Below are 27,558 nucleotides of genomic sequence, written 5' to 3'. Positions count from 1 at the left end.
GTCTCTTGTCAGTATTTGACATTGAAAAAACGGGACAATACAAAGAATGACTATTCCGAGGCTAATCAGAGGATAACGTTTTTATTAATAAGGGGGTTAAAGTCTAAATCTAATGCCGGCTTCACACTGTCGTCGAACAGTTGCAGTTACCAAACTTTGGCGGATTCGGTATACATTGCTGGTTTTTTCATTGTGGTAAATAAAAACACTCATACTAACTACGCATGTTCACGCATTCGCGTCGGCATGTGTTTGACTTCCTCGAGAGCGTGGAGCTGGCATAAGAATTGACTTATGTTTGGTAAATTTCGTCGTCTACCTGTCTATGCTTGACCTGCTTCTGGTGAAATATCTAAAGAAATCTTAAGCCCGATTCACACTCTATCGAAGTTAATTCCATCATCATTACTATATTCAGCCTACATTAACCCACTGCTGGGTATAGGCCTTGTTAGCGCCAAATAATTTCATTTTTCGGAAATTTTTCGAAGGTAAACTTTTTTCAGTCGTAGAAAATCACAATCGAAACAGTTCCATCGAACGCATCGAGCGATTGAATAAAGATGGGTGACCGGCTGGTCACCAGCCGCGTATGCAGCTATATTTTTCGTAGATTCCATTGGGCTTAGATAAATAAATATATTAGGACAAATCATACAGATTGAGCTAGCCCCAAAGTAAGTTCGAGAAATGTGTTATGGGATACTAACTCAACGATACTATATTTTATAACAAATACATATATAGATAAACATCCGACCCGGGCCAATCAGAAGAAGATCATTTTCCATCATGACCAGACCGGGGATCGAACCCGAGACATCTCAGTTCAGAGGCAAACACTTTACCACTGCGCCACCGAGGTCGTCAAACACCAACTTAAAAAGGCCTATTTACAGCCCGGCCTAAATTTCTGACTCAAATAGAAGAAATAAAAATTGATTTACGCCGTGGGAAAGGCTCGCGGTACTGGCGTGGTGTTACAGTAACTATGTAATATATTTTTACTAGCGGCCCGTCCCGGCTTCGCTCGGGTAAAGACATAATAAGTTATACACCTAAACATTCCTCAGAAACCACACTATCTATTGGTAAAAACTGCATGAAGTTGAGTTTATCGCGAACAGACAGACAGACAGATAGACGCGGCAGAGGTCTTTGTTTTATAATAAGTAAGGATGAGTAAGTTGCTTTGGACAAAATTGATCTAAGTATTTGCAGATATTAATTGCCAAAATTGCCTATAACAAATATGTAATTTGATACCAAGCGTTATGAAAAATCTGCAATACGTCTTATTAAAAGAGGCGTTGTTTTTTTTTTATGAAGAAATTATATCATGTATTCAAAGAAATCCAAAGCATAATATTGCATTAATAATAATAAATCACCGGTCTTTCAGTCTGCGGGTTCATCTCGAGACCTCGATACAGATAAAAATCTAGTCTTTCCGTATGAAAAGATATCCCTGGCTTCTCATTTATTTCATATTACTACGAATATTATTTCTCGCGGCCATTCGTCTGGAACGTCTTCAATATCAATACTTCATAGCGATTGACATTTTTATGAGACATAGTGCTGTTCTATACTGATCTAACATTCGGTAGATAGATATATTTAATATTAACTAGTTGTTCGCCGCGCGAACTTAGTTAGTTAACCTCGCGAACACAATATTTTTTTTACATAATTGTGAATATTTCAAAAACGACTTTTAACCAATTTTGTTGCCCCACGAATTTAAAAATGTTTTGCCACCATTTAAATTTTATCAAAATCAGACCAACGGTTCGAAAATTATCGCGTTACAAACACACATACAAAAATATATTTTTGCCCCAAGTAGATTTGTAGACCTCGCTCGCATCGCTCGTAAAATCATAAATGTTTTTTTTTGGCATTCAATGGGAATGATAATTTAGGTAATTTTATCTGACCAATAAGCGCAAAATCGGGCTCCGAACATCACAGCCATAATCTCAGTACTCTTACCTTTTCCTCTTGTTGTACGCATTGTAAGTGTATAGTGTACCAAAAATAACTTTTTCTATTTCTTTTCTACTTACATTGGCAAATAAATAACGACCCAAAAAGATTGTTTTCCAAACAAAGCCACGATTAATGACCCAAGTTTCATTACGCACCTTAGATAAATGAGTGTAATGACTGTAATTTGCGGCACCACGAGTTTGAGACACGTGCTAACTGCTAATGTGTACGAAATCCATATAGATTAAAAATAAGCTAGATAGCGCCGTCTTCATAAAATAGATCTCACCAAAAAAATCCCGTAAAAAACAAGCGAACTTTTTTATACTCCTGAGCGAGTGGAATCTGATGGAAAGTGGTTGCCTATGGACGCCTGCAGCAACAGGTCTCGATAAAGCTGTTTATATATAAAATTGTATGTTTGTTTATCTATAAAAACTAATGGAATCTCAAGCTTGGCTTGGCTAAGTTAGGTTTTACGTGACCGCCCGTTGAACATTCAAACGTAATTACATGCTGTGCAACGCACTCTAAGATTACAGAAAAATACACAAATGCCATTATCATTGACATTAAGTACTTATATAAGTGTATAATTCTTAGAGTGCGTTGCACTAATCATACTTTGACTTTAACTTTAATCTGCGCGCCGCGCCGCAATAAAATGCCGCGCTTTGCGTTTTTCTGTGCAGGTTAAAGTTAACATCAAAGTTGGCTGGTGCAATGCAGGGTGCGTTATATAAATAATCTATCATATTAATACAAGTTACTGAATTTTCTATCATATCAATGTAAATATTAATATGATAGATAGTTCAGTAACTTCTAGATACTTCGATTTAACAGACGTTCTTAAGATAATTTTTAGCAATATGTCCGCTTTTGTACCGTTGTCATTTAGGTAGATATAGTTTTAATTAAATAAATTATTCATACACGATTGTATGAATGATTTATTAAGAAAAAAAGCTGTGTATTTTTGTTTGTAAAGAATTATCTCAAATTCTGTATTGATTTTGATGAAGTTTGGCGAAGATATATGCAAGAACTTCCAGCGTAATATAGGTCTTGTATCGCAAAAAAGGCGGCTGCTATATTAGAGGGGTTAGTGCGAGTTGTCTCACCATCGAATCGATTAAGATTTTCGAACCGGCACTAAGCCGTCAGAAGATAATTAAATAAAGTTTCAATCCTTTTAACTTAACCTTAATTGTGTACTTTAAGTACTATAAACATTAAAAACGTATCCATTTTCTCTTCTTTCCAGTGCATCTCCAATTCGATGACGTCACGCTCCAAGACTACGTGCTTTACTCGATCGTGGGCACCTTCATCCGCGGCAACTTCACGCCAACCACATTCGCAGAGCGTCCGTGCAGAGACGAATATCCCCTCCCCTTCTTCGTGCCCAAACACACACGCTCCGAACGTTCGAAATTCAAAAAGTGGTACCAAGAAAGTGATAATTTGGAACCTGTGTTGCCAGATTTCAGAACAGGAAAATATTTAGATAGTGATGTTAGTGAGTTCGATGGGTATTATTTTAGACCGAGGTTTTATAGGGGTGAACGGTCGGTTGTGAATGGGTTTCGAAGGGGGAAGGGTCGGTTCAGGAAGAGGTTCCTGCCGGCTAGAGTTGTGAGTGGGCCGCTGGAAGGCAGGAGTGCTGTGGTGCTGCAGTGGTCGTTGACTGATGCGGTGCACGTGGGAACTGATGAAACTAATGTCGTTTTTAGGTAAGTACCTTCATTATTTATAAGTACGAATATTTTGTGATAACATATGAACATATTATGCAAAAGGTGCCCTTTTTTCTGATTTTAAATGCTTATAACAAATAAGTCGTTTTGTATTGTTACTCCGAAATGTTCTTTTCTCTCTGTATAGCCTATCGGATGACTGGTAGAAAAAGCCTCAGGCTTTGGGCCTTTGCCATGTTTTTGCAACAAAGTTAAAAAAAAAACAATTATTTTTTTCTTTTTAAATGCACTTTAGGACACCACCTTGCTATCTCCACCTATATGATACAATAAAGTCCAAAACTTTTAACAACATTTATATACGTTTATAAACAACTAACAACGCGTCAACTCGTGAACGGGTGCTGCCGGGGGAACTGGTCAGCTCGATCTTTTATTAAAAGTTTTTTTTGTTTGGTTAATTATACATATATATATATAGAAGTATATATATTTTCCTTTCATCAGCACTTGATCACAATCATAATATGTTTCAGTATACCTTTTGACCATGTACTTTATTGTTATTACTATTGACCATGTCATATTACTGATAAAAAATTATACATATATTTATATTTAAGAAATGGTAAGCCCTTCTGGCATAATAGGGACCAACACTGTTTGAATGAGTTTCTTTCGGCATTTCTTCTCAGCAGTGGTCGTTCCGAAATGCTAGTAGTTTGTAGCTTTGGTAAACATCATTTAATTTAGAATATGACGTGAAAAAGTGCCTGTGAAGGCCTAATTTCTGAATAAATGATTTGATTTTGATTTTGAAACAAATAAATCCCATATCTAACGTAACGTACCTAATCTCTACGATATATAGATGAATTACTATATAAATAACTTTTCAAATATTAAAACCTTTCATAATAATTGTATCCAAAACAGAAGTTATCAACACTTAGTGAATTTCAAACTTTAGATTAGTTTTAGTTTCGAGCACTTTGATTGTTCTCCACCGAACCTGAATTATCGCAGCGACTCGACTCATAAGTCGCTCGTGTTTGTCTTGAGAAAGTAGAGCGATGTATTGGCTAAACATAATGCGAGAGAGGTTACACAAACATTGCCGGGAAATAAGTGTGTTGACCTTCATACATGGCCTATCAAATGTTTGTTGTTTTTGGTAAAATTATGTTATGTAATATACATTACTTTATCACTTCCATTTTTCTTTTAAAGTTAACGCACTCTGCGTTAACTGCTAACACTGGTGTCAGATTGTATTAGACCACCTAAATACATCTGACATTACTTTTACGATTACCAACCGCGTCTAGTGCAAGTAGTAATCGCATACACACAAGTGAACTTAAATTGAAAACTAGTATGCTGGTTTCTTCGCGATGTTTTCCTTCATCGGGAGCATGTGGTGGTGTATGAAAACTACTACCTATACATGAGACAGATTCGTATACAAGCATGAGAGATTCGAGCCTGGGCCTTTTCGATCGCAAACGGACGCTCTTAACTGTCTACTTTAAAAACGGTGGTGATTGAGTAATTAAGAAAGCAAACCTGTGGCCAAAAGGTCCCAGGTTTGAAGCGTATTCTAGAGTTTTAAGAAAATTAAAAAAACTGCATAATCTTGCAACATATTACTCTATCGCCTCAAACATAATTGCAAGTGGGATTTCTCTGGATCGTGACAAGTGAAAATCTCATCACATCAATCACAGACGTGTTAATATTTACGTATGTAAAAACAACAAAACTGTCCCAAGTGTTTAATTTTTATCTTTTGATGTATGAAATCCTAAAGTGTTTAAAATGTATTCAAATCTCATTTTGGGCTTAAATATTGGACCGTGAAAAGTCCATTCACCCGTTATGTCAGCATAAAGGGTTGGGAGACATCGCTTTGTATTGCAAAACTGACGACGACACAGGAACAAAGCCACTAGTTTTCGTGTTTTATTTTCTCTTTTTAATTCTCCAATTTTATTAATTTTTCAATGCCAATTTTGAGATGGTAATTCAATATATATTTAACTGAATATTCTCATTTGAAGTGAAATTAGTAAAATAGAAAAGTATCGGGAAGTAGGTAACTCGTATACTACTAACTTTGTAATTATGCGAAAGTTTGTAAGGATCTATATGTGTATATTTGTTACTCTTTCATACAATCTACTCGACCGATTGTTATGAAATTTGGTACACGGGTAGAATATAAACTGGAATAACACATAGGGTACTTTTTCCCGAAAGTAGCCAGTAGTTTGTAGCTTGTGAGAAATAACTATAAATATAAAAATTGACGAGAAAAAGTGCCTGTGAAAGTCTAATTTCTAAATAAATTATTTGAATTTGAATTTGAAATTCCCACGGAAGCGAAGACCCGGGGCGCAGCTAGTATTTTATATGGCCAGTTTGAAGTTTGCACTGACGAATAAAGATCTTCGAAACGTAAGTTTAGACCTAATGAAATTTAAAACCTCATTTCAGTGTTCCTCATTCAATATTCTCTCTCTCTCTCTCTCTCTTCTAAGCCTATTTCCGTTTTCTTCCCAGCTGTTGAGCGTCGGAGCCCAGGGTCCGGTAATCTTTTTTCAATAAATAATGTAACCTATATTCGTTCGTATTAATAAAAAAAAAATGGATTCTAATTCGAAATTAATGTGTACAGAGATTGTGATAAAAAACAATGATGCGTCATCATTGTTTTTTATCACAATCTGTCTGTACACATATGACCTAAACGTCTTGCAATTTTTAAATTCTATTGCTATTATACTTACAGTTTAATAATCCATAAGCCATTAGCCGGTTCTATCAGTGCTGTATAGCCCCAATTCATGCCAATTCATCGCTACTACAACGGCATAAAGTCCATGCAGGGTCGCCATGTTTCTAACTGTACATTGTAGATCGTAAATTGATACATTTCGATAACAGACCAGAGTTACGTACTTCATCAGCTAACGAGGCTTATTCCCTTGAGTCTGAAACTCGTCGAATATTGATCATTAATTTTGTACAGTCGACTAGATAAGTGCTTCGATTAGATTATATAAATTTGTATCTAATTGGCTACTTTCCGACCAACGAAATCAGATGATTTTTTCTAATGTCATAATAAAAATATATGGAGCTTGTATGACAATGTCCTGTGTCGTCACAATTGTGCAGTCAAAAGCAAAATAATTTATTCAGAATTAAAATTAAAGTGACATTTCTTCTTTCCTCTCCAACGTTGTGACGTCACAGTACATCAATCAAATGTCAAAAATGTATTTAAAACTAAGTCTGCGGTAGACTTAGTTTTAAATACAATTTTGACATCAATAAGTGGATGTGCCTATCATCTAAAGTTGAATTAAGAATTTTGAATTTTTTTTTAAATTACTTTTCGTGTTTTGATTATGTCAACAACTTTATTATTTTATTTTGTAATCAGTCAAACAGCCAATTTGTAGATTTTTTTTTTATCAACGACAGTATTGGGTGTTGGGATATATAGCGTAAAATTGAATATTGTTAGGTGTATATTAAATCTAATTGCGACTCGTTCTGGTTTCACTCGCCATAATAAATTACACATAAACCTTCCATGAAATCAGTTGCATAGTTTTAAAGATAAGCTTACGTAGGTTCAGACAGACAGCTAGATGTGTCTTTGTTTTATACTATTTCGGTTGTGATTTTAAAACCGGCTACCAGCCTTCCTGCTTAGGAATGTTATCCAAGGCTATGTATCTATCCCTTAATCGTTTCGTACGAAATCCACGGGAGTTGTCTTATTCTACGCGAGTCACACGTTACATGCTAGTTCCTTACTGAATGTATGTAGTTTTTTTGACTAAATAAAAGATGTTTTCATCTCAATGTTTCATCATGAAAAACAAATTTTTCATGCTGAATGAAAATTGAACGGGCCAGTACTCGGAATCACTGCTCAGTATCATTCCAGCACGTTTCACCAATATTTCCCTGGGGCTTGTAGATTTTACAATGCAAAAGAACGGATTTCTTCGCTAATACGGATGTGGTTTGGCACAAAATGCTTAGTTGTATCATAACTGTATATTTATAATGTTAAATAATGATAAAAAAACAAAAATAAAACACGACTGGAGTTCTAAACGTGATATGGTCGAGAGTGTATTTAAGGAATATATGGTGTCTTATATTATATATGGCAAGGGTTTTGGAATTATGGTGGAATAAACTCATTCTTGTCTCGCTCTTCGTCTCTCAACTTTGACGTTAACTTTAACCTGCGCAAGTGAAACGCTAAGTACAACTTATGTTTAGTATTTTTCATTTTTCATCTTGCTTTCAGTGGAAAGAAAACATTGTGGGGAAGCCCGCACTCCAGTTGATAATTTGTCGGCTATTGTGTGAAATGGAGAAGGCAATGTCAAACGTGTTCATTAATTTCATTAATGCAAAAAGAGTAATTAATTGTTTTTGTTTCACGCCATTAAAAAAACCATGACCCTCAGCAATGAGGAATAACAGTTGTAAGGAGGAGGAAGGTAGTTTACCTCACCAGCCCACCTAATTACCGGTTTCAATCTTGCCGAATGTTTTCAGCCGTGATGAAGATAAACGACGCATTTCCGGGAACGATCCAAGCACAAGTTTACATTTGGCGAGCATACACCAATAAGCGTTATTATTTGTTTAAAAACTTTATTGAAAAAAAAATACAAAAATATGTACAATTAATGCCACATGGTATTCTCTACCAGTCAATATTAGGCCGAACAGAGTGCAAGGTGCCATAAAGTGCATTTAAAAAAAGAAAAATAATACTAATTTTTATAATCTGCAAAAACATTTTGATGTTCTTCAATTAGAAGAATAAATAACCGGGTATGTGATAAATGATAGAGGGACGTCATTAAAACCTACAGATAATTTATATTTAAATACATCATTACTTCCAATGAAAGAGAAGAGATTCAGCGAATCATATTTTAAAGATCATGTCGGGGTGAATGAACTTAGAAGAAGCATCTTGGAAATCAAATCATACGTGTACAAGAAAAGCATTACATGTAAAACATCGGAGCAACAATAAAAGGGTAATGAAATGAGACCGAAATAAAAATCTGAAGAAAAAACATATTATCCGTCCCTTTCTCTCACATTTTGCACATTAATTGGTTTCCACTTAAAGTTGTTTGATTTTATTTTTTATTGATTTATGAGTGAAGACAGGGTGTCTTCGTTATTTTAACATTTCATTATCGATTAACCGTTTAAACTTAAAATTATACAAGTTTTATTTCTTTGTGACGATGTCTGACAAAAATAATTGAATTATGAATATTTTATAATCAAATAGCTAACACTGATATCAGACTTTTTTCAAATTGCCTATATGTTTAGACTCTAATTTATTAATATTTAGTTTCTTTATTTCAATAAATTAAAATACATTATACTAGCTCTTGCCCGCGGTTTCGCATAAACGTGTAGAACTGAAATAAGGATGAATCAAAAGTAATAATTCTTAAAATGCCAGGGATGATTCAGACGGGACGAATCTTAGTAGGGTCAATACGGAATAACCCGCAATATTTCGTCAACGCCTGAATAAAAGATTCGTTCATTCTGTATTCACTGAAAGGTCAAAGAGACATTGTAAAAATAAAGATGCAGACACACTGACGCCCCGCGACGTCTCTCGAAAAAGTTGTGTACACAGAATCCTGAACAAGTTTATTTGTTAGACAAATTAAACAACCCCCGACGTTCAATATACTTTTCGCTACAACTTTTGAATGGCTAAACCGATTTTGATCGAACATATCTAAGAACCGTCGCATAAAAATTATCTATCAAATAAATAAAAAACCGAATCCAAATCGGTTCTGAGCAACGGTGCCTCGTACACAGACAGACAGACACACTTAACGGTCAAACTTATAACACCCCTCTTTTTGCATCGGGGGTTAAAAATATATAGTACCTTTTATTATTCCGTGTGTTTAAGAAGATATGACTCTGAAATCTTTTTGTTCCTTCATATACTGAGCAAGCAAACATGCAGGAACGCGATCAATCTGTACTATTAATATAAAGAAATAAGCGTTTGTGACTTTGTATGTTTGAGGCGGGTAATCTCCGAAACCACCGAACCGATTTCAAAAATTCTTTCACCATTCAAAAAGGTACATTATCCAAGATTGCTATAGGCTATATTTTATATCAAAATTCCCACCGGAGCGAAGCCCCGGGCAACATCTGGTCTAATGATAAGTGGTCTCCGGTGATGGTCGGCAACATGACTTATTATAGTCCCAAAACCAAAAGGGCCTTTAACAAAGTTTTTTTTTTTCATTGGCATTATTAGAAGCTGCTTATTTGCCTTGTAATTATAAAAGTTGATCATCAACTTTGTCCGCAACTAATGTTGATATGGCATGTCTCCACTGTATTAACTACACATGTGTTTTGTTATTATACATCATTTTACAAGGGCAAATGTCGATGATTATCTATAATATAGTGTGTATTTAACACCGCTGTTGAAGATATATAGGACAAATAGTCTGGAACATTGGTTCTCAAACTGTGCTTTGTGGCCCTAGGGTTCTGCAAATTATCTTTTGGGCACCATGAAAAATATAGGTCATTTAGAAAAAGAAGAAAAGAGAGGAAATATTTTTTCAAAATAAAAAATAAAAATGTTATAAGAAGAAAATACTAATATTGTAAGAGAGATACTTTAATTTTTTGGAAAAATAATTAAAACACCATGTCATTTTAATATTGCTTCAATATTTTATGGATCCGATCTATTCATTTAAAACCTAAAAGATTTTTAATATTAATATGATAATAACTTGCCTAATAACTTAAGACAGAAGGTCCCTTAAGTAGGGACAAAATATTATAAATTAATCGACTTGGTAACATGGATCTCACAACTTTTTACGGTAGAAAAACTGAGCTGCGAGACTTTGGTTTGTACAGCATGTATTTGCCGGCATAAATTTGGCATATTCTCTTTTTAACCTCCGACGTAAAAAGAGGGGTGTTATAAGTTTAATGTGTCTGTCTGTTTATCTGTCTGTTTCATCGTAGCTACCAAACGGATGAACCGATTTTCGTTTAATGTTTTTTTTTTGTTTCATAGATAATTTTATCTCGAGTGTACTTAGTCATGTTTCATAAAAATCGGTTCAGCCGTTCAAAAGTTGTAGCGAAATGAATATTGAAAGTCGTTTTTTTTTTAATTTATATGGAAAGATAAAGGCGATACTTATTCAAAGGTCAAAATTTATTCCAGGCATTCAGTAATGCTTTTATAGCTATAATTTTCATAAAATAAACACTGTTATTATTACACACTAGATGTTGCCCAGGGCTTTGCTCCCGTGGGATTTTTCATAGAAAAGAAGAGATAGAATATAATCTACTGCAATCTTATTATATTAAAATAAAGAATTCCACACACAAACGCTTACCTCTTTATAATAATATTTTACATTATATTTAGGGCATTGACAATATAATTGGGGACTATATAGATGAGAAGCTTTATATTGTTATAGGTATACATTATGGTAAGTGGCATAAAAGTGCTCGTCACTGCAGCAATGTTTTTATGAATATTTAAGCACATAATAACATACATTAAGCAGCAAATCAATAGTCATTCGTGCATCGTTGGTTTGTGCAAGTTCACTTTATTGGCTTGTTATTTACTTAGTCACAAGGTCATTTAATTAATGTCTATCAAAGTTGACAAGTGCGGGGTGAAAATGGAATTTAATATAAAATATATTTATATATACATATGGAAACTAGTAAAAATTAATAAAACTAGTAAAAGTTTTTATTACAAGTTGGGCTAATTCGAAGTCGAAAAGTTTTTTTTTTAGAGATTTTATAATAGACTAAAAATAAGTAATGCACTTTAAATAAAGCTTCAATTATATGTATAGATATATATGGATGAACACTCGAGCAAATATACATATTCACATACTGACATATTCACGATTCATTTGCTAGAGTATCCATTCGTCGTCCATCTTGCCCAAATTCGTCTTGGGAGGCCTAATGAGATAAATATAAAAGATAAAATTGTGTAGATAAGTGTATATTACCGGTAGGTACTCGTACGGTTCCTAACAGCCGCCTTACTGACGAGTTAACCAGCGCGGCTAGTGGCGGCTAGCACGCCACAAATATATTTATTGCTCTTCATAATAATCTAACAAGAATACAATACAATACAATACTCTTTATTGCACCAAAAGCTAAATTAACAAAAAAAATAACAATACAAAAATAAAATAAAAAGGCACAAAGGCGGACAAAGGCACAGAATACAAGTATACTAAACAATAAACATCTACTAAAACCGACACTTTAATTTGGAGGAAAATGGAGACTGATGTAGACAGAGCTTGTATTACAGTTTTCCAGAACGGAGAATTCTGGTCAAGATGTGTGGTCGTAATAATAATAATATTGGCGGGACATCAAAACTCTACAAAGGGTCTCTACGTGTGGGATCCATACCAATATACAAGTCTCATAAAGGACTGGATTTAGTGCCGTGAATTTTTAAAAGGAGATGCATAATATTAATAATAATATGCCCGCAGGACAGCTTGTGGCGAGCTGTTGGGGAGTAGCGACCCCACGGACCTGAGTGCTCCCAGGGGAGGCCCCTGTTCCTCACCTCCGCCTTCCTTCCCCAAGGTTGAAGTGGAAACCGAGAGGTAACAGGACCCCTACCTCTGGCTTGTCTTCATCGGCCGGCCAGAGTGGAGTCGCGAGAGCTATATGCTCGAAGGGTGGAAGTGTAAAATGTCAACACCGGGGGCGTCTGACTGGATCACCACGATTTCGCGCCCCGCAGACTCACCTCTCTACACCCTTAGCCGCCCACGCCAATGTTGCCCCTTCGTCGCCAATCGCGGCGACTGATTTGAGGGGCCCATCCAATGAGCGGCGACTCACCACCTGCCACTGAATAGTCAGTTATCATGATTACGGCTGGTGACCGAAATCTTTGCAATAGCCTATTCTCAGTCTATCCCAATTTCATTCTATAGACCAGTACTTCTATTCTGCAATAGTTCACACTCCCCCCAATGGCATATTATTTTATTGGTATATCCGCGAGCGGGTTTTGGCTGGAAACCTACACAACATCAAAACTCTCCAAAAGGCCTCTACGTGTTGGATCCATATCATTTGAATTTTTTAAAAAGGAGATAATAATAACGAAGGGCAATAATGCGCTGCCCGTGGGAAACTTTTATTCCAAAATAATTTACTTGACTTACATTGAAATTAATTAGAATAGTCGACTTGTTGAAGTCGACTGATGTATGTGCAAGTAGTCCTGACCAAACGAGGCTCCATGCATGTTTGTCGGCTCAGCTGACATCACCCTAAAACCACAACCTCAAATTAATTAAGTCCTATCTGACAGCTAATCAGGCAGTTACTCTACAAACACATTTACCTAACTATGGCGTGGCAATGGGATAAAAAAAATTATATCCAAATGTATCGATTCGATGATATTTGGTAATTCGACAATAAAACTATAATTAAGTTTAAAATGCGTAAGTTTTGTTCATTTGTTATCTGTTCAAGATGTATCCCGAATATCCTGATGAAAAAACATGGAGGCGAAGCCGCGAATGAAAACTAGTCCTTCATCTTCCATTATAGCCATAGCATTTTCCCTTAATTTACGATTTCACATCCTATTTATTTTTTTATTTTATTGGTAAAAACAACGGTACATGTGTACTATTGACTGCAATTTAGTTTTAAATTAATTTGACATTAAACAAGAAGCAAGTCAACTCACTTTCGTCATTCTCACAAAACCGCAAACAACTCCCGACAACGTTTTTCCTTCGCTCCCAGACTAACATGGAAGATATCTTTAACCATTGCAAAGCTGCTAATGGAAATCTTGGAATATATAATCTTTAGATGTATCTAGATTCCTAGATAGCCTGCGAATCTCACGCCACTCAATCACTCGGACGCGCTCAGATATGGATTTACGCCCAGTTTGCGTCCGGTTTTTTCCCAAACGGTCCGGTCCGCAAACCCAACCTGTTTATGGGTTTGTGCTCGACTGTTTGGGAAAAATTCGGGCAAATACTGGTCGCAAACTCACCTCTGAGGCGTCTGATTAGATCGCCTGATTTACTGCCAGCCTAGACCTTGACCTGTTAGGGCTTAGATTGAACTAAAGTTAATTGCTATACGTAAATGATGTAATGTTGATTACATAACCCGAAAATGAGATGGCTCTTCTACTTAGGTTCGGTCTCATCAGCTTGTGGTTAATTTTAACCTGCGTAGAATAACGCAAGGTGCGCTTTATCTAAATGACGCGCAGGTTAAAATTAATGTCAAAATTAACTGGTGCAACCCACTCTTAGTTGTTGTCGAGCATTCTTCTGTCATTATTTGCTTTTACCTTTTTTCGCCTAACTCGGTAGCAAACACTGATATATTGTAACAAAGTACCTTTGTTGCGAAAAATTCTGTTTTTTTCCCTATTCCCTTAAGTGTGACGGAAAATCATCTCTCATTGCTACATATCCCACACATCCCAATGAATCTTGAAGGCTGGCTTTCATCTGTCAGTACGGTACGAAATAATTTTACGTATTAGCCTTTGTATTCGCGGTAAAAGTAGTCTGCTTATGTCATTCTCCCGCTCCCCAACTACCTCCACACCAAATTTACCTTTAAAGCTCAGTTTTGTCATGAAAGAAAGACAAAATGATGGTACGGCCGTGCCCCCAGATAAAACAAATGCTTTTTCTGGGTGCACGGCTGTGCCCCCGCCAAGTCAAAAAAAGCGGCATCAATAATTTTCCCGAAACTTCAAATATTTTTCTTTTGTTACAGGTTACGCTATAGGAAGATAACGAGTGCCACCATATACCAAGTGTTCTTTACTAAAATTTTAAGACTAGGTAAGTTGAATCACCTTCTATTAAACTAAATTAAGAATAACCTCAAATCTGAGACTATGAAAAGACTTACTTTTGGATAGATAAGCATTCAGAACTAAACCTATTCCCCATATTCTAATATATTCTAATTCCACTCTAGAATAGGAGGATATGGAGTGGCCATATCCTCCCGTGGATGTCGTACAAAGCGACGAAGGGACACATAGCCTAGGCAGCTGATTGGACAACATTCCTAAGGTGGACATCAGGTGTCCAGTTGTAAAATCACTAAATTTTTATAATGTTGTAAGTTATATTTTACGTTCATCTCGGGCTTCACGGCGTCACAGTCCCGAATGCAACTAGGCACATACGAAGATGATAGAGAAAGTGTACACTAATGCAAAATTCAGTTTATTCCTTGGGGCTTTCCCATGTTTGCCAATAAAGATAAAGACTCATGCAGAAAATGATGTCCTCTCGAAGAAAACGTCCCATCAATCAAAAAGCTAAAGCATCAACAAGAACCACTAGCCCCTTAATAATAAACCCTATCCAGTTGTTATTAAGGCATATTTTTCCGTAGCCTTAGAGAATTTAGGTTTATTGACTGATAGCAAGGAGAAAGTAACAAATATGGAGTCATAAACATGATATATTCTCCAACGATACTCTTTTCTTTTACGCGATAGTTTGCGCAAATCGGTTTTCTTTTGGGGATTCAAAAATTACTTTCGCTTCCGACTTTTGGCTGATTTTTTGAAATTGAAAAAATTGAGCAACGTTTACTCAAGTCTAATAAAGTAAATTTATCTCATAAAGTTACAAAAGACTTGGCTTACGCCTATAATACAACATAATGAAGTAAATAAGAAAATACAGACGACGGCTGTATGGGCTTAGATCCCTTTGCCTTTCTATATGAATAAACGAAAAAAAAAAAGGAATAAAACGGAATTTGACACCTGGAGAGCTGTCATTTTGAGTAAATTTCTTAGATACCTATTTAATATTCTAGCGAAACTGGAAATTTTTATTCAGAAATTGTGAACTACTTACATTCTTTATATCCAATATAATTATAAACATTTCTCATCAATCACCAATGTCCGACCTTGTGCTTTGTGTCAGCGATCGGAGGAGAAACTTTTCATGTCATTAGCATTTTCAATGAATTATTAGGTTACATTATAAGGCAAATTAGTTTTTCTCCATGACTCCATCAAAAATATTTTTTACATATATAATTGTTGAAATAAAAGAATTTGTACTTCTGAGAAACTAGTTTTCTTTATTTTAACTACAGTACTTAACTGATACAAATTTCAAGATAAAAAAAGGACGTACACCCGGGAACGGAACTGTCAAAACAAGATCCACAGACTAGCAAGGTAAATAAAAAGTTTGGCTCTCGAATCACTAGATGACGCTAATTGTATTAAGATTATAATTTACTCTAAAGTACAACAATAATTTAAAACATTCTAGCCGCTAATAGAATAACAAAACAAATATATTGGCAACGAGAAAAAACGACAACAGAAAACTTCGCGCTGAGAGGATATGACAAGAGTTCACTGTGAGCAAAAACTTAATTAACAAAATGAGAGTTAGAGAATCAATACCTATAAAAACCATGCAGCAAGCAAAGCGTATCCAACCCAAAGCACTTGTACGCACGAGCGCATTTTCAACGCGCGTTGAAAAAGCGTTGGATTAAAACACCGAGCAACACGCAAATATTTTTTATAGCATTTAAGCGCTTGCCATTGGATGATGAAACACACTACTCTGAGTATGAAAAACGCATAATTGTTCACTACACCTTCATAATAATTAGTTACTCTTCTGTAATTAGTCTCTATAAACCTGAATTTAAACTTGTATGTAGTAATTACGACTACAGTAAGAGGAAGTAACCCAAAAGACTATGTTTATACAATGACAGGGTTAACCTTCTCAGTTAAACCTGGCTTTATCCTTTGTTTTGTTAACCTCATCCGTCTCGCGCATGTGTTACGTAAGATTTATCATTCCAGCTTATTTTAACTGTTTGTGGCATAAATTAACTTAATTTGTACAGCGGAACGTGTGACAAATGTTATTTAATTTTATCGTACGAAGTAAGTAAATATTCTTATATATTACAAAAAGAAAAAGTGTCGTGTCTATCTGTTTTTATGAACGCAATAAACTCGAAAACTACCAGACGGACTTTTGTATGGTTTCCACCAATAGGTATACCTACTTTTATATCTATACTATTATTATAAAGAGCGTTTGTGAGTGAAACAGACAAATGTTTGAGGCGGGTAATCTTCGAAACTACCGAACTGATTTCAAAAGTTCTTTTACTATTAGAAAGGTACATTATCCAAGATTGCTTTAGGCTATAATTCATCTCAAAATTCACACAGGAGTGAAGTCCTGGGCAACATCTAGTAGGTATATATGTATAGTGTGATTCTTTAGGAGGATTTAAGTATATAGTTTACTATGGTTTTACCCGAGCAAAGCCGGGTCGGTTAAATACTTACCACGTACTTACATTTCAATTATTTATTACAAAATATTTCTGAAAATATCATGTTACTTATTAATTTAATATTTTAATTAAAGAATTTTCTGGGTCGTTCTTCAACGCAATTAAATACGCAAACACTGCTAAAAAGAAAAGTTTTGTATTTTTGTTTGTAACGAATAAACTCAAAAAATCTGGATCGACGTGACTTTTAATAGGTACCAATCGACATCTAGTGGCATTTATATAATAGTCGCATACACACTAATGAAGTAAAACTGTCCACCAGTGTACAGGTTTGCTCACGATATCTTCCTTCGCCAAAATATCCTTGTGGTAGTTAGAAGTCTGGACAAAAGTCTCAAAGGAGATTGTGTCTCCTTTTAAATAGTACTTAAAATACGAAATTTAATAAGAATATCTAGTTAAAAGAATAGAAAGTTAACCCGGAATGTAATGTAATAAAGTTCTAAACACTCTGGCTTGTGTTGCTTGTATTCCTCCTCCTCGCGTCGTTTTCCTCAATGCTGAGGGTCGTGACTACCCCGAAGGAGTGACTTTTCCTTCACGACGCGTCTCCATATGTTCCGGTCCTTCGCGACGCGAAGAGCTGCATGCAACTTGGTATCCAGAACAGCGCTCATTTGGTAGAGACCATTTAATAGGGTTCCGGCCTCGCATCCGTTTGCCGTCAACTTTGCCAGTGACTATTAGTTGCTCCAGATTATGTCCGTCTTTTCGAGCGATGTGGCAGAAAAACTCCAGTATCTTCCGCGGGCAGGTGGTAGAAAGACTGGTTTCGATGTTCAGTTCATCAAGAATAGGACCTGTTTGTGCGAAAAGCAGTCCATGGTATCTGCAGCATCTTCTTGCTTGTATTACCGTGTATTAAATATTTCCTCTCACACATATTCTCATTGTTCTTTTACAAAGGAAAAAAGAAACAAAACTGATATTGAAACTATCGACTAAGCTAATAGTAAATTGTTTGAGTTTACACACAGGGTAGTTAACTACAGGTTTTACGTTAGTTTAACACATTTTACATGTTAAATTTCTAGAACCAGTACTAAAGTTACTAAGTTTTCTATTAAATTTTTAATTTGTTTGCGAATTGTATTGTTGCCTCTCAGTTACCAAGCTAGGTTTTGAGTATATGTAGTGGCTGTACTCTAGGGCGGCACCACAAGTCTATCTCGAGAGAGATAGATATACTTGTATACTTCAGTATATTACAACATTTTATTTTAAAAAAATGTAAGAAACAAATAATATTTGCAGAAGTTTCTTCTTTCGGCATTTAGCATAGACTAATATCGCCGCGTGACTTTCGCAACAAGTGACTTAAAGTAAGAAAGCAGTTTTATACTCATACTAGGTGGGCCCGGGGTTCCACTCTCATGGGAATTTTGGGATAAAAAGTAACCTATGTGTTATTCCAGGTTATTTTCTACCCGTGTACCAAATTTCATAACAATCCAGTAGATTTTGCGTGAAAGAGTAACAAATATACATAAACACATACACACCCCGCAAACTTTCGCATTTATAATTTTAATAGGATTTCTTCAAGTTTTATAATTTCACAGTGTGCAGTGTACACAATCTATCATTTCTACAAACATTCCATATTTTTATACATTCAATATTACACCGACAAGAAAATAGCTCTTGTATTAATGTACAGAAGGGTTAACAGAAAAATATTTGCCGCTCGTGAAAGGCAAGACGTTCAAATATTAGCAAAATCATCTAGCGAGAAATAATATTTTTCATACTAAAAGCTTTGTATTCCCTCGCGGAACTCGCTACGGTGGCGCCCCCGCGGAGTCGAAACGAAACTTGTGTAACGGCAATTTTACCAAAAGCAATTTTCAATTTCAGAACACGCTTCCGATTTTATTTGAACAATTTTAGCTAAATTGCTTTCTGTATATTAATAAACTAGATTACCTCATATATTACTGTTTTCCTTTTCATATAATATTACCATTTTAAGATTAAACTCATGTTCTATCGTTAGTTAATTTAATAGAGCGGTAGGTAATAGTATTTATTTTTATTATGAAAATATATTAGCTGGTTATATATTAAACGACAGGTATTAAACCTTATACACATACCTTTTATCACACATACCGCACATACCTTTTATCATTATTTCCCAGACGTTTCTGATCTTGTTACAAAAGTCCGTGGTCAATGGGCGACTGCATAATTATATATTAAATGATAGGTATTAAACGCTTTTATAATTTTCCCAGACGTTTCAGACCTTGTAAGCTTGAATAATCAAAAAGGTATGTGCGCGCGTTTTATACCTGTCGTTTAATATATAATTATAATAAATATATTAGGACAAATCACACATATTGAGCCAGCCCCAAAGTAAGTTCAAGACTTGTGTTATGGGATACTAACTCAACGGTACTATATTTTTATATACAAATACATATATAGATAAATATCCAAGACCCGGGTCAATCAGAAAAAGATCATTTTTCATCATGACCCGACCGGGGATGGAACCCGGGAGTGGGAGAGAGACGCAAGGCATTCGGCGGGCCTCTCTCTCGTTCGGTGACTCATCGTAACGTTACCGGGCGTTACACTTTTTCATAAGTGACTCCCAGCCGCAACCTAATTTAAGACGTTGTCACGTCAATAAAATCCAATAAAGATAAAGTATTTTATAGATAAGGAGAATAAAAAGTTATTTTAATGACGGATGGTTTTCACTTCTAATAATTATATACACACTTTTATATTTACATTTATATGAAAAGCGGGAGCGTATTTATTGAACGGCACAGTCTCTGGTGCAACAAAGAGAGATAAATAAAATAATAAAAACACAAAGTGTGTTTCGTGCACCGCGGCAAAATGGTACCACACTTGCGGGTTAGGAGTTTTATTTTTAATCTAGTTGCCCATCCCGGCTTCGCTCGACTAAAACCTTAAAGCCTATGTTACTCCTGAATACTTCATCTAACTATGTGTCTAATTTCCAATCCAAAAGCCCCTCTTCCTACCCCTATTATAAAAATGTTAGCATTGATGCATCTGTCAGTCTGTCTGTATGAACGCGATAAATTCAAATGAAATCTTTTACAAATCTATCGGAATCGGCTGCCAGTTGACACTTTTTATGGACTTTTTTCTAAATTACTATTTCGCCATTTTGCGCATTGGCGTGGGCACAGCGTAATAATTCATTCTATTTCGGTACATATTTTGTCGTGTTTTTTTTTTGTAAAATATTTCTTTACCAGCCGAATGAAGAATGCTTTTAGCATTAATCCTTCGTGCCCCGTCCTTTGTGCCATTTAGGTAAATAACATTGGAATAAAATAAAGAAAGGATATCTCGGAATTTATAGCTAGAGTTATATTCTCAAAGGAGTTTCAATAAATCGTGGAGATTGTACTCTTATGTGTACAGTACTCATGTGTTTATTTCCCTGTAAGTAAACAACAAGTTGATTCGTTAGAAAAATTTAAAAAATCCCGACTTTCTATATTCATTTCGCTACAACTTTTGAACGGCTAAACCGATTTTGATCAAACACATCTAAGAACTACCACTTAAAAATTAATTATGAAATAAAAAAAAACCGCATTCAAACCCGTTGATGAGCTACGGTGCCACGTACACAGACAGACAGTCACACTTACCGGTCAAACTTATAACACCCCTCTTTTTGCGTCTTGGTTTTTCTTGTGTTCTGAATTTATTAGTCAGGCAGTTATGTTAAGGTACATCTGGCATAAAATATATGTTTATTGAACTAAGTTGCAAGTTACTATGTAAGTAGATAGTGGCTCCAATGTACCCTATCCGTAACAGAGAGTGGATCAGAAGTTTTCCTTGTAGTTTCATAAAACTAATTTAAAATTCAAAACGCGTCTTTTGTCGTCGAGGAAAGTAAGACAAGAATTGTAATTCTCATAGAAAAAAATGTAAGACATTTTTATTTATTTTCTTTTATTGACTGACAATGCCTTTAAACCTCGTTAGCACGGATGTAAAAATTTAGTAGACATTGATGCTATATTTCTAAGGCTGTATTGCAACAACTTTGATGTTAACCTCAACGTGCGCAGAAAATCCCATAGTACGCCATTTGGTCTAAACGTCAGCGGCGCGCGGATTAAAATCAACGTCAAATTTGACGGTGTTATAAACGAATAAATAAATATATTAGGACAAATCACACAGATTGAGCTAGCCCCAAAGTAAGTTCAAGACTTGTGTTATGGGATACTAACTCAACCATACTATATTTTATAACAAATACATATATATAGATAAACATCCAAGACCCGGGCCAATCAGAAAAAGATCATTTTCCATCATGACCCGACCGGGGATCGAACCCGGGACCTCTCAGTTCAGTGGCTAGAACCTTACCACTGCGCCACCGAGGTCGTCATGTTAATATTTAGGGTAATAATTAGGGTAAATAGTGGGTACTATTGTAGTAATATTACCCTGTCTGTCTGTGTACGTGGCACCGTAGCTCATCAACGGGTGAAACCAATATGGATGCTGCTTTTTTTTATTTCACAGTTAATTTTTAAGCGGTAGTTCGTTGATATGTTTGATCAAAATCGGTTTGGCCGTTCAAATGTCGTAGCGAATTGAATATATAAAGTCGGGTATGCAAGTTACGTAAAGATACACTCTAAAACTAAAACCAGCATCATATATCATGGCAGACCACGTTGTGTAGTGGTTCATGTTACGATGTTAATTAGTGCACTAATCTTATTTAATGTCATTCAGTCAGTATTTTAATTCAAATGCTATATATAAACGGCATTGAAAAAATATTGTCACCTAACTGCTATTCACACAAACATAAACATAAGCTTATTGCAAATTAAAAAAAAGTTATGTAGTATTAAAAGATATTCTTTGCTTTTTTTGCTTTAAATTTCTTTTGTAACTATTACGTACCATTTAGATATTGTTAATATGTTTACCGTTTTCTAGAAGACTTATTATAAAATATAATAAGTCTTCTACAAAACGGTAAACATTCATTTAAACACTGTTTAAATGAGTCATGAATGCCGAATGACACTCATTTAAACACTGTTTAAATTACATTAGAAAGGTACATTATCCAAGATACATTTTATCTCAAAATTCCCACGCAAGCGAAGCCCCGGGCAATATCTAATGATAAATAAATGAATGATGATCTTTAATTCAGAATTTAATCAAGATTTGATCCTGCAGCATGGCTCATAATATTGGCTCGGTTACGCGATATTAAAATGAATGTTACGATATTATTGTAGCCGTCAGCACACGAGGTTAATCCGAGCCAATATTAAATATTAATATTATGATAACTACGCAATGCGGCATGTCTCTGAATATGTTTTTGTAGACGTTTATCAAATAAATTCTTGTAAATAGTTACAAGTAGCGTATAATTTTATAAGTAATTTAATTTAAAAAAAATCCTCCTTTTTATTTGCTGGTGTGTGATTAGAGATATATGTAAACCGTATGAGAATCCGCGTTTTTGAGTTTATCGCGAACAGACTGACAGACGCGGCAGAAGGCTTTGCTTTATAAATATGTAAGGATGATGGGATGTTGTTGCTGTAGAACAGCACCTGTGTGTTCATACACACACGGCACATTTTTTTTTTATAAGTACATACATGTTTTTTTCTAGCCTATCGTTGTGTCGCGTCCTATATATCTTATATAAATATATGTGTATCTTCCTCCAAAAATAATTAAATAAATATGTTAAATTATATCCCTTATTTTATATACTGCTAGTTGTGCCCTGGGGCTTCGCTCCGGGATAAAAAGTACCCTATGTATAATTCCAAGTTATATTCTACCAGTGTACCAAATTTCATAACAATCCGTCCTAATTTGCGTGAAAGAATACAACCTCACAAACTTTCGCAATTATAATATTAGTATAATTTTCCTATGTAGCTTCAATCACCACAGTATCCTATCCTTTAATTGATGGACATATTCAGTAGTTTAATATAAAAGTAGATAGATAGATAAACTCTTTATTGCACCATTCACAAAGGAGTTATAAGTTACAACAAGATATTCAAACAGAATGAGTGCAAACGCGGACTTATCGCTAATGCAATTTCTTCCAGACAACCTTTGGATGGAAAGAGACACAAGTAGACTAAGAGGGTGCAGTAAACTTAGTAACAGTATTAAATAAAATATCAAAATAAAAATATATAGGAGAAATATATAAACATACAGACAAGCGTAAATGTTGTTGTTATAGAGCAATGAATAAATATATAATAGATTAAAGAAGACTATTACAATGAGACTTTACTTGCTTCCTAAAAGATGACAAGGATTGCGCGTTGCGAATTTCAGCCGGCAAAAGTATCAAATATCTAAAACAAACATGAGATTAGTCGGACAGACAGCCAATATCAAATATTAATATTATGATAAACACCCGTTGCGGTATGCCCCTGAATATGTTGCGTGTGATATTACGTATTCAATCTGGATCTCGGAGCCCATAGTGCGGGTTTGCAATTTGCTTTTACTATCGAATATTTTTGACAGTGACATGCAGCTAACCATGAAGCTATACGCGATGGATTCAGCACGTTTTTAAGATGTTTTAAGAATTTTCAAGAATGTTTAATATATATTTTCTAACTCTTTCAACTGTGGTCCGTGGTTTCAACCTGTCTTTCGAAATAGGAAAAAATTATATTATATATTATATAGAAAATAATTCGCTTTCAAAATAGCGAAATACTTGAACGTACGTATAACGTTTAGTGATTGTATAGTTCTATCTTTCACCGGTGTCATTATTACCGGTGATAACAATATAAGCACTTTACATCAAAAAGTTATTAACAGTGCTAGCTTACCTATCAGCCAACCAATCACAATGCGGTATGATTGTCGTCGTGTTACAACACCGCAATGTGATTGGTTGGCAGCGTCTCACGGATACCACGGGATAAGTGAGTTGCAAACCCGCGCTTCTTACTCGGATGCCGATCGCTTCATTTTTAATTTATATAGAGTATGCCCGCATCGTTTGTGACAATAATTTTTATTTTATTTAGTCTGATCTAGCTTTGTCTTTGTGACTCCTTCTTTGACCCCCCCCGACCCAAAAAGAGGGGTGTTATAAGTTTGACCGCTAAGTGTGTCTGTCTGTCTGTGTCACGACTTAGAATAGGACCACTCCAAATCCTGCCGGCGAATAAGGGATACATTCCTTAACAGCTCAACAATAACATCCCCATTGAGGGTTGACATCAAGCAAACAATTCTAAAAGCATAGCCATAGATTATTAACGCGACCTCTGGGCTTCGGTGCGTCACAACTCCGAATGTAACCGGGAATACTCGAGGACGAGAGATTCTTAATTAGATAAGTAGTTTATAACATAACCGACTTTAAATTGTAAAAATAACATTTACACAAACACAAGCCGCGGTCTAAAAACAATTCTTTGACATCTCAAATACTTCCAAACTAGTGCGCTCACTCCCAATAATCCAATAAATAAAATAAAAATAAAAATAAAATAAAAATTGTTTATTTCAGATAACCACGGATCCATATCAATGTTAGTAAACTTAGTCTAGATAGTCCAATAGCTCCCGTGACTGTATTTACCTAAACACTGTAAATCCACTGTATTGTGTATTGATCTAGCATTTAGCCTCTGGTCAGTTTATGCGAGTTTAGCTTTGCCGTGCTTGCTTAAGCCTCGTCTGAGCAGTTTTGTCCTCAGCCGCGAAGCATTGAAATCCAGAATCTGGATTCCTACTTTTTCAGTTTACTTACCTTTTAGGGGTGTTATAAGTTTGACCCCTCCGTAGCACGTGGCACCGTAGCTCATCAACGGTAGAACCGATTTGGATGCGGTTAAAAAAATTAATATCCACGTCCGTCATACTTAAAGCTTGAGGAGTTGCCACATTGGGAACCGATCCTGGGTCCAATACTTATCATTATAATACAGTGTCATGGAAACTAAAACGACGTGAAAAGTTTAAATTCTGTAGGAAAAAAAGATACTTTACTTTAATTACGAACACTTGGATAGGTGGAAATGAAATAAAAGCTTATAAAATATATTTAATAAACGAACAAATATCATAGGGAAAGGAGATCTGATTGCATATTACGTCGAATTTCCATATATTTTGCGTGAATTAGACCACAAGAAAAAGAAAATTAAAATTTAACAAAATAAAAATGAAATTATCATTCGACGTATTCCAATTAGAAATCGTTTGGCCATACAATCGGGTGCATCGCGTCGGGATTGGCTTTAGTTCGCAAACTACTGAATTATTCAGATGGAGCTTCATAGAAATTGCGCGGAATACGTAATGGCGCAATAACCTGTACTTAAAAATTAAGTAGGTATGTAGGTAATGGGACACGAAAAATATTCCATTTTTTACTCATTACAAAAAAGGAAGAGGGTTTGAAAGTCTTCTGGCTCCCTTGCCCAAAATATATTACTTACTAGCTATATTGTAATCATTGCCATACTTTTTTACCTCTATATCTATTCCAAATGTCACCAAAATCTATGTACTACTTACTAGTTTAGCGGCGAAAGCGTGACAGACAGACAGAAAGACAGAGCAACATTCATATTTATAATAATTATATGGAAGTATGATTTATATAGTACACAAAATTACTTAAAGTTGTGTAAATCTAAAGTAAATAATCAAGTTTCTTTTCTTTTGCAGTCATAATTCAGTGCTATAATCATGCTGCTTATATAATCTTGAGATTTCCAATTTGTGAAGCCTTAGAGAGAAGTTTTTATCAGTTTATCTTTGAATTATTTTGGTATGGAATTTACTAGATATAAAAAATATATTGTAATCATTGCTATACTTTTTTACCTCTATACCGAATCGATAACCTCTTTTTGGATGCTATTATTCAAAGTTCTAACAACCTAAACGCTTATAAGTTACTTATTAGAAAAATATACTATAACAACCAGTTTAATACTACACCAATATCGTAAACGAATGCATAAGGAGCGAATCGTAATATAATCCTGTCGTTACGAGAATCGAGGAAAATAGGGGGACAAATTCAAAATAAAATGTATCTCACGGTAATTCTTTGTCCATTCTTCTCAATTTGAGGAAATTCAATCAATCAATCAAATCGTTTATTTGTGAGAACAGGAATATATAGGATAATTCTAGGGTTATATAACCTGTTATTATGGAAGTTTGGAATAATGTATGCAAGGCAGTACTGAAACTGATGCGTTTGTTGACTGTTGTACAGATAATAAAACATAAGTCTGGAATTTCAAGAAATATTCTAATTAAAATGTTTAATTAAGTATCAGCTGTATGTGTGTTGTGTGTGGTATTATGACCGTTCACCTGCGAATCTCTCCATGTTCATGATTCCGGCTATGAAACCACGAAACTATCTCATCGTCAAAATTAATCTAATTGTTTACGCCCCTTATTTGCCCGGTCTCTGCCCAAAAAACCCAGCGCAAACCCAAACAAAAGATTGGTTTGCGCCGAGACTTATTTATGTAATATCTAAGTAAGTAAATATATTAAAATCAATATGAACTAGTCTATTCTTATAAACTCGATTAACAATGCCATCGATAGTCAGTTCAAGTTAGCGTTCCAGGAATAGAAGTATTTTCGAGAATAGACACAAACGGGCGACATTTCGTGCAGGCTATTTTAAAAGGTTTATAGGTTACATGATTAAAATTCTAAGTATTTTATAAATAACGAGTAAATACCTTATTTTTTTATTCAAAATTGTATCTTATTTACTTTGAACACAACTATATTAAATTGTGTTAACGGATCTGTAGTGCGAACCATAGGTGTGAACTTTTAGTTAACATCATTCTATTAGGTATACATTATGCAGATATGTTAGTAGAAGCTACATTTAAAGACAATTTAACACATGTCCCAACTAATATCATAAATGCGAAAGTAAGTTTATTTGTTTCCATACATAGATATTGTAGCGGGAGCTAGGTAATCATGCTCGACCGCCACCACAGGGAAGATATTCCCGCCAGGCTAGGTGTTGCGCCTGGGGAACCGCACGGCTGCGACGGTGTCATGTCGGAGGTTGTATTTATGTTTCCAATCAAAAACGCACTGTCTGCGCGGTCTAGGCTTGTTAGCTTCTGATAGTGAGTCGACCGTAGTGCCATCTGTCCGTAGAGTCGTGGATCACTCATGTGGCTTGTCATTCGTTGCGTTTGGTCGGTATTTTATATCTGCGGCGTTGTGCATCTACCACGCCACAATATAATTAAGAGTGTGGTGAAGGACATAGGGTACCCTTCAATCCAGAAAAAAACTGTTCTCGAGGGAATTT

General features: G+C 35.3%; 1 protein-coding gene and 1 long non-coding RNA gene across 9 annotated transcripts in view; one reads left to right on the top strand and one right to left on the bottom strand.

Annotated features, from left to right (window-relative positions):
- The window catches only part of LOC128672974 (uncharacterized), a 197,933-nt gene that overhangs the window by 94,210 nt on the left and 76,165 nt on the right, over positions 1–27,558 (top strand). For all 6 annotated transcript variants that reach the window (XM_053750529.1, XM_053750528.1, XM_053750527.1 and 3 more), the window contains exons 3-4: positions 3,260–3,728; positions 14,598–14,665. In XM_053750529.1, coding sequence (XP_053606504.1) covers positions 3,260–3,728; positions 14,598–14,665 — 537 coding nt within the window. The remainder of the gene's footprint in view (positions 1–3,259; positions 3,729–14,597; positions 14,666–27,558) is intronic.
- On the bottom strand, positions 11,737–15,842 carry LOC128672981 (uncharacterized). Of its 3 annotated transcripts, none has more exons than XR_008405021.1 (3): positions 15,704–15,842; positions 13,001–13,108; positions 11,737–12,680 (listed from the first exon to the last, which is right to left on the bottom strand). It is a non-coding gene; the product is annotated as an uncharacterized LOC128672981 (long non-coding RNA). The 3 variants fall into 3 exon arrangements; XR_008405020.1 differs by lacking the exon at positions 15,704–15,842 and adding an exon at positions 14,967–15,105; XR_008405019.1 differs by lacking the exon at positions 15,704–15,842 and adding an exon at positions 14,736–14,800.

The sequence above is a fragment of the Plodia interpunctella genome, chromosome 10, assembly GCF_027563975.2.
Source record: "Plodia interpunctella isolate USDA-ARS_2022_Savannah chromosome 10, ilPloInte3.2, whole genome shotgun sequence".
In the NCBI taxonomy this organism is placed as follows: domain Eukaryota; kingdom Metazoa; phylum Arthropoda; class Insecta; order Lepidoptera; family Pyralidae; genus Plodia; species Plodia interpunctella.
The sequence above is the reverse complement of the archived record's forward strand: the minus strand, read 5'-3'. Positions and strand labels throughout refer to the sequence as shown.